Source organism: Bactrocera dorsalis, chromosome 2 (assembly GCF_023373825.1).
Source record: "Bactrocera dorsalis isolate Fly_Bdor chromosome 2, ASM2337382v1, whole genome shotgun sequence".
NCBI classification, from domain to species: Eukaryota; Metazoa; Arthropoda; class Insecta; order Diptera; family Tephritidae; genus Bactrocera; species Bactrocera dorsalis.
Genome location: NC_064304.1, coordinates 36773536 through 36780667, shown reverse-complemented (window position 1 = coordinate 36780667; position 7132 = coordinate 36773536). Strand labels below are relative to the sequence as shown.

Below are 7132 nucleotides of genomic sequence, written 5' to 3'. Positions count from 1 at the left end.
TCTAATAAAGCCTTGTTTCAGACATTTCCAAACGAATTCATATTTTAACGTTATGAATAGAAAAATAAGTAAATTATACTTTGCACTTTCAAAAACACTCAAAAACTTAATTCAAAGATTTGAAAAACTAAAAGAAAAAATATCGAATTGTATGTATGTTTTCATTAGTTTTTATTGTAATATAAACAAAAGCATATACTTTAGTATACACAATTGATTACGTTTAGGTCCATACATATGCATAAATATATATTATGTATTATATTAGTTAAGTAAAAAAAAGAACAAAATAATAAATGATATGTAAAATATATCATTAATAAACGTATATATTCATATACAAACACAAAACACATATATACATACACACAGAAAACAATGATAATAACGTAAACCCGGCTCCATAGGCATTAACGCAAATCTATCTATATACATATGCATATATAGTTTACATACATTATACGAGTAAGGCTATTATGTAGACTGTAGCATAATGAAAAATTATTTCACAAGCGAGTACACTTAAAATTGCTTACTTCATACATATACACATATGGGTACATACCTATTATTTCCTTCAATTATATTGTTTGTCTGTCGTTTTTGTTCGCTAATTTTCGAATCTGGTGTCTGCTAGGATGTTGTTCTAATTTCCGGTTTTTTGCGATCCCCGCTTTGCAGTGAAATCGGCTGCCTTAGAAGTGGTGTTAAACGCGAATTCAAAATTTTTTCTTAGAAGTGGAGCTTACAAGGCAGTGTTCTACTAAGTGTCAATTGTTAGATTTTGGTAAATTTTGGTTTTGAGTTTCGTACTAGTTTATAGTAAAAACATTTATCTGGTTCGGTCTTCGTATATAATTGTTTTGGCTTCAAAAAAACGGAGGTTTACTAATAATTTTGCAGTAATGTGACCAATTTATTTTTGTAGATTTTTTTATTAACTCATTAATTTTTTTTTTGTAAACTATGTTGTTTTAAATAAACTTTTTTCAAATTTTTTCTTTTTATTTAAATTAAATATGTATATTTTTTTGTAAACTAGGAAATTCTTGTGCAAAATTATTATTTTTCGGCAATTTAGAAGTTTCACTGCAAAGCGTTGGCATTCATGTTATTTTTATAAAATGTTTGTTTTTGTTTGTATTTTTATTATTTTTTATTTATTTTTTTAATTAATAATTTTTTTAATTTAATTTTTTATTATTTTATATTTTTTATTATTTTGTATTTTTTATTATTTTATATTTTTTATTATTTTATATCTTTTCAATTAATTTTTTTTATTGATTTATTTCTTTTTATTCAATTTTTTTTTATTTAATTTATTTAATTTTTTATATATTTTTCTTATAGATATTTCTGTATATTTCCTAATCATATTTTATTTCCATTTAAAATTAATTTTCTTTGCACTTCGCTTAATTGTATAATTGTGATTTCTAATCTTTAAAACATTTTATATCTACTTAAAATTAGTATTTATTTGTTTCAAAAAGATTTTTTTTTGTAAATTATGTTTGGTTCATTAAATTTATTAAATATTTATTTTTTATTATTTTTTTATTATTTATTTTTTATTATTTTTTTATTTATTTTTTTTATTTATTTATTTTTTATTATTTTTTTATTTATTTATTTTTTATTATTTTATTTTTTATTTATTTTATTTTTTAATATTAAAATAATATAATTTTTTTTAATTTTTTTTATATAACTTTGCTTTAATTTTATATTATTTTTTATTTAAAATTGATTAAATAACATTCATATTAATTATATATACATATATGATTTGTAAACTTTGTTTCATTAATTTTATAAATATTTTTTTTTTGTTTTGAATTGATTGTTTTTTCTTTTAATTTAATTTTTTTTGTGGATACATATGTACATATATGTTTCTTTATTTAAATGACTTTCATTTTAATTTATTTATTGTAATTTTCTTTAATTTTCAATTAACTTTGTTTCTTCTATTTATATATTTGTTTTTATTTATTTCGGTATTATTTTTTGTATTAATGTATTTTTTTACATAATTTGTTTATTTCTTTTATATAATTTTTGTTTTTATTTTCTTTTATTTTTTATTATTTATTTTTTATACTTTTTTTATTTATTTTTGTATATTTTTTTATTTCTTTTTTATTAAATTTTTTTATATATTTTATTTTTTTTTTATATATTTTATTTTTTTTATATATTTTAATTTACTTGTAAATACATAAATATTTGTCATTTTACATATATTTTGTTGTTTACCTTCGTTCCGTGACTTCATTAAGTCTACACACCTCGCTTTGACTGTTCGCTTTATTAGTTTCCTGCCACTTGTTTCCTTCCACACGAGCGCTCAACGCTTAACAAACAGTCGCATATAAATAAAATACGCGTAATAACGCTTTACGCACTCTCAAAATCACTTACACCTGCACATAAATACAGCTACACTTACATACCCACACACTTATATATATTTGTACATTTTCAATAAGGGCACACATTTTTGCTTTGCTGTTAAAAGAGAAAAACTAAAAAAAAAAACTAAAATTATATTGGCGACATTCTGTGCAAAGTTGTTGTTGCAGTGCATCAAAGAAACAAAATATAAAAACAAAAACACATAGACGAAATGAGGTATGTTAGTTATTCTTAAACATAAATATGGATGAATGGATGAATATAAAGTTTTTATAGTTTATACTTACTATAATTATATGACTACTATAATATAATAACTATCATTAACGCTATTATGATTAATTATGCAGTTACATTTATTTAACAATGTGTATATTACATACATACATATGCATATGCGTTTGTATGTTTATATGTATCTGCGTCGTTGCAGTAAAATCCAGTTCACATACCGCTATACATACATACCCACACTTCTTGTTAAAAGCTCCGGCAATGTTACTTTCGAATTTTCCTGCACACCTTCGTTCGGCTCATCACAGAGATTTTTTGATTTTTACACTTCCACGCCTAGGATTAGCCAAGTTCCAATTGCAAGCAACATTTTTGCAAGAAATTTTTGTAAAAATTATGAAATATTTTTTTTTGTTCCTTGTTTAAATGTTTTTCCCGAACACACACTTGTTTCACATGTTTTGCAGCTAACAAACAGCAGCGTTTCATATAACGAAAGTAATTAAACGAAATTTGCAAAAGCAGAAATAATAATAAAAAAATCAACACATCAAATGCAAGAGGAAAAACTTTGTATTTTAAAGTTTTATTTACGTCTCCATATATAAATAAATAAACAAATATATATATATAAAAGTAAATTTATAAAGTGGAAAGAAGAAAAAGTAATAGATTAAATAATAGTTTTTAATAGTTTTTAAACAAAAAATAGTTTGCATTTTCTATTTAAAAAAAAACTCAGATTAAAAGTAAGAGGAAGCAAGCAGTAATGTTTTCTGAAATAAAAGTGTTATCCTGATCTGACCTAATGTTCTCCACAATAACACCAAATATTGCGCTAGAGACAACATGGTTCTTTGCTTGATTTCTATCGAACACAGCTTAACGATATCTCAGAGGAATAGAATAGCTTACACCTCCGCAACTCAGGAGCACAATATGACGTTTCTTACGCTTACTGGGCTCGAAGTGACATTTAATTTAGGGAACTCCAATGAATGAATTTTTTTATTCCTATCAAGCCGTCATTCACGATAAATCACTCATCTATTGCAAACGAAGAGTTCGTGTTGCTCTTATGTTACCTTCCTTTCCTTGAAAAAGTTACTATGTGAAGATTTTTTTTTAAATAAACACTCTTAAGGTAAAGAATGGGAAGTACGAAGATCGGCTTCGACAAACATGTTATAAATACAATTGAGTTTCGGTGGAATGAATCCCTGACTTGCTCAACAAGCAGGTAAAAGGTATGAATAGAATATGGAATGACATAAGAACTCTTATAGAAGTACTGGTATAAGCTTTTAGAAGAGGGGGAAACTATAAAGCATCAATGCGAATGTAAGGCTTTGTGTAGGAAAAGAATCGCAACTATCAGTCGAGGGTTTCTTGACGAAGTCTAGGAGGTGGCACCGATAACAATTTTCATACTGATGAATTTCAACAGTTGCATGGAGTTGTTCGAGGGGGACGATAAAATGAGGGAACTTTAGTTCCGGTGGTATCACAATGGACTTCCTAGTGTCGATACATAGCCGCTCTACCTATCTACCTACGAAGAAGAAGATGCAAAAATTTCGACTTACCCAAAAATATAGCGGAATTTAACAAAGTATACTCTTATTCGTCATAAACAACAGTAATGCGCCAAAAGTTCTGTTTTTATGCTCACCGCGTTGTTATTGTTGTTCTTCGTACCTACACAATGAGACTGAATTTCGTTGGCAATATTCCCTTATAACAACAATGGTCTCAGTCAACAATAGATATTTTTTTTATTTTAATTTTTTTTTTTGGAGGTGAGGGGGTGGAAAATGCCTTCCCTCTAAGCAACCGTCGCCCACCCTGCAACCACATTTGTCTTTTATTAGTCTGGCCGTCCATCTGCCGCTACTCTCGTTCGTCCATCTTCGTCGCCGTGTTGTTATTGTATCCTTCTTTATTTTTTCTATTGCGCTCTTGTTATTTTTGGACGTTTTCTTTAGCTCCCATAATTTCTTTCTTTTGTATGCCAGAAGGTCAATTGGGCCATTACCGCTTATGACTAATATTGTATCGCCTGACACTGTTCGTTAGGCTGATGAACTCTAAGGGCTGTGGTGCGGTGAACTCCAGCCGCAACCTTAAGCTGGTTTCCTTTTTAAACACGTCTGCCCAGATCTCAGCTCTGTATAATAGGACGTTGATAGTCGTCGGCATTAGGAGCTTTCTCTTTTCTTGCCTGGGACCTTTTATTTTGGCCATTAGTCTGTTGGGAGGTGATTTTCGCTTCCTTTTCTGCGACGTGTTGGATTTGTGGCCAGAAGGTTAGTCTGTGGTCCAGTCTTACGCCTAGTAGTGATAGTGAGAATAACATCTGAACTAATCAACGACGCATGAGCTACATAATTTGGAGGAAGCCAACCTTGGTCTTATACATAACTCTCGGGGAACTGTGTCGGTTCAGTTGTTGATCATAGTAAACCACATGATATTAGTTTTTGGAACTCTGGAGGAGACAGTCAAAGAAAGAAATAGTTCTCTATTACAACAACAACAACATTATTAGTAAAATAAGTTTTCTTAACCACTGGTTCTTACTTTTTAGATGAAGCAGCGTAAGTAAATCTTTGGGAAGTCTAGAAAAATGTGCGTCATTACAAAGAGGTTGACTGCATGAGAAATGAGCCGAAGTAGGTTCCCTTTTTTGCATTTTTCGCAAAATAGTTCAAAGTCATTTCCTTTTAAACCACTATAATTAAGGTAACAGTAGTATGCGAAAAATTTACTCAGTACCTATTTTCGCAATACGCCTACCACTTCCCTCACCGTCCCCTCTGTATGTATGTAAAGTCAACGTTAGCAGGAAAGTGTTAATTTCATGTCTGAGAATTTGAAATATGGAATGCTCCTTAAAAAGAATTATGGCAAGGTGCCCATTTCACTTCGCACACATTTCAGCAAACAAAAATGTATACTACACTTCAGAATTGGTTGTCAAGGCAACCACTTATGGTCAAAACAAATGTTAGCAGCGCCTTTGCGGTTCCCAGAGGTGCTACAATGAGAAATCACAGTCACTCGATTGCAATTGTCTATCCAAAAGCAAGTAAATTTTTCACGCTCTTAAAATGGCTACAGAGGATTCTTGGGTCTTGGATTCGTTGGTGTGCTTCTTGCACGGACCCGTCTGGAATGCGCCTTTACAGACATTCATAGAGGAAAAATCGTTAGGTAAATCAGTTAAGAGTTAATTGAAGCTTTCTTTGGAAACCTTTTCTTTCAACAAACCTTCTTTGGCTGCAGTCTTCGATCCCAATATGCATATCAATGAGGATAGTCCCGATATCGTGGCGATTCATAATGAGTATAAAAATCTGGTGGACTACATGCTGGGTAGTTTCATGGAGGAAATGCAAATCACGCCGGAACAATTTGAGACGGCCTGCATGGAAGGTAGGAACCCGGACAATCACTTGCATTTTCATCAGGGACTCTTTCAGCAGGTGGGTATACAAGTATTTAAAAAAACCGGGACCAATATATAGAAATTTTTTGCGCTGCTTAAATGTTTAGATTTGGGCGGCGAATGATATCAAAATGTTCATACGCATGATGACCCAACGGAATGTAGAGTTGCAACTGCAAGCCTTGGATTTGATAGAGAAAAATCAATTGGCGCTGCTGCAGGAAAGCGAAGCGGTTGACAATGCTAGCCCCACTGAGAGCAGCAGTTCAAATTTGTATGCCTTGTGATATGAAAGCAAAATATCTTTAATAATGTTTAATATGCACCGATATTCAAAATTACAGCGAGAAATATGACGAAGTCGAGGATTTTATAGCCAAATCGGTGGAGAAAGAACTTGGTAGTCCTGATGCGGTTGTAACACCTGAACCAGAAAATGCTGAGGCAAGCGTGAGCGATAAGTTTGAGCGTCTCAATTTGTTCTTCGATAATCAAAAGGTTCTGTCCTCAAATAAAGTTTTTAAATATTTCATTCGTAATCATATTTTATGTTTCGCATAGGTCAACCCCGAGGATGTTGTGTCGCGTCAAGAATATTTGCGTCAGCAGCGTGATAAAATTGTTGAGATCAAAAAGAAGACACGCGCCAAACAACTGCTGGAAACGGTGGCACGTAAAAGTGCTTCAGAGCCCTCGTCCACTGGACGGCCGTCATCGGCGCAAGTGGCGCAAAGATTGCTGGAAAACGGTGGCAAAACCACTGAGCTACTAGATAAAGCATCGGCAGAAGAAAATGCCGATGAGTCGCAAAACTCGGCTCTACAATTGCGTAAGACTCTGGCCAAACGCTTGCGAGCCGAAGTTGTGGAACAACAGTAGACACACAATTGAGAAATATGCGATGTAGAAGCGCCCCTGTACTTTTTCACATATTAGTGCAATATACATACATACATTATTATAAAAATGGCATAAATCAAAATAAATAATATAAATATATACGAATTTCGGTACATTTCTGAAACAGTA

General features: G+C 31.1%; 1 protein-coding gene across 1 annotated transcript; it reads left to right on the top strand.

Moving 5' to 3' along the window:
- The first annotated feature begins 5696 nt into the window (after positions 1 to 5696).
- On the top strand, positions 5697 to 7132 carry LOC105226355 (cilia- and flagella-associated protein 36). Its single transcript, XM_011205196.4, has 5 exons — positions 5697 to 5868; positions 5941 to 6140; positions 6211 to 6377; positions 6448 to 6601; positions 6665 to 7132. The coding sequence occupies exons 1-5, from the start codon at positions 5766 to 5768 to the stop codon at positions 6980 to 6982; spliced, it is 942 nt and encodes a 313-aa protein (XP_011203498.2). The 5' UTR covers positions 5697 to 5765; the 3' UTR covers positions 6983 to 7132.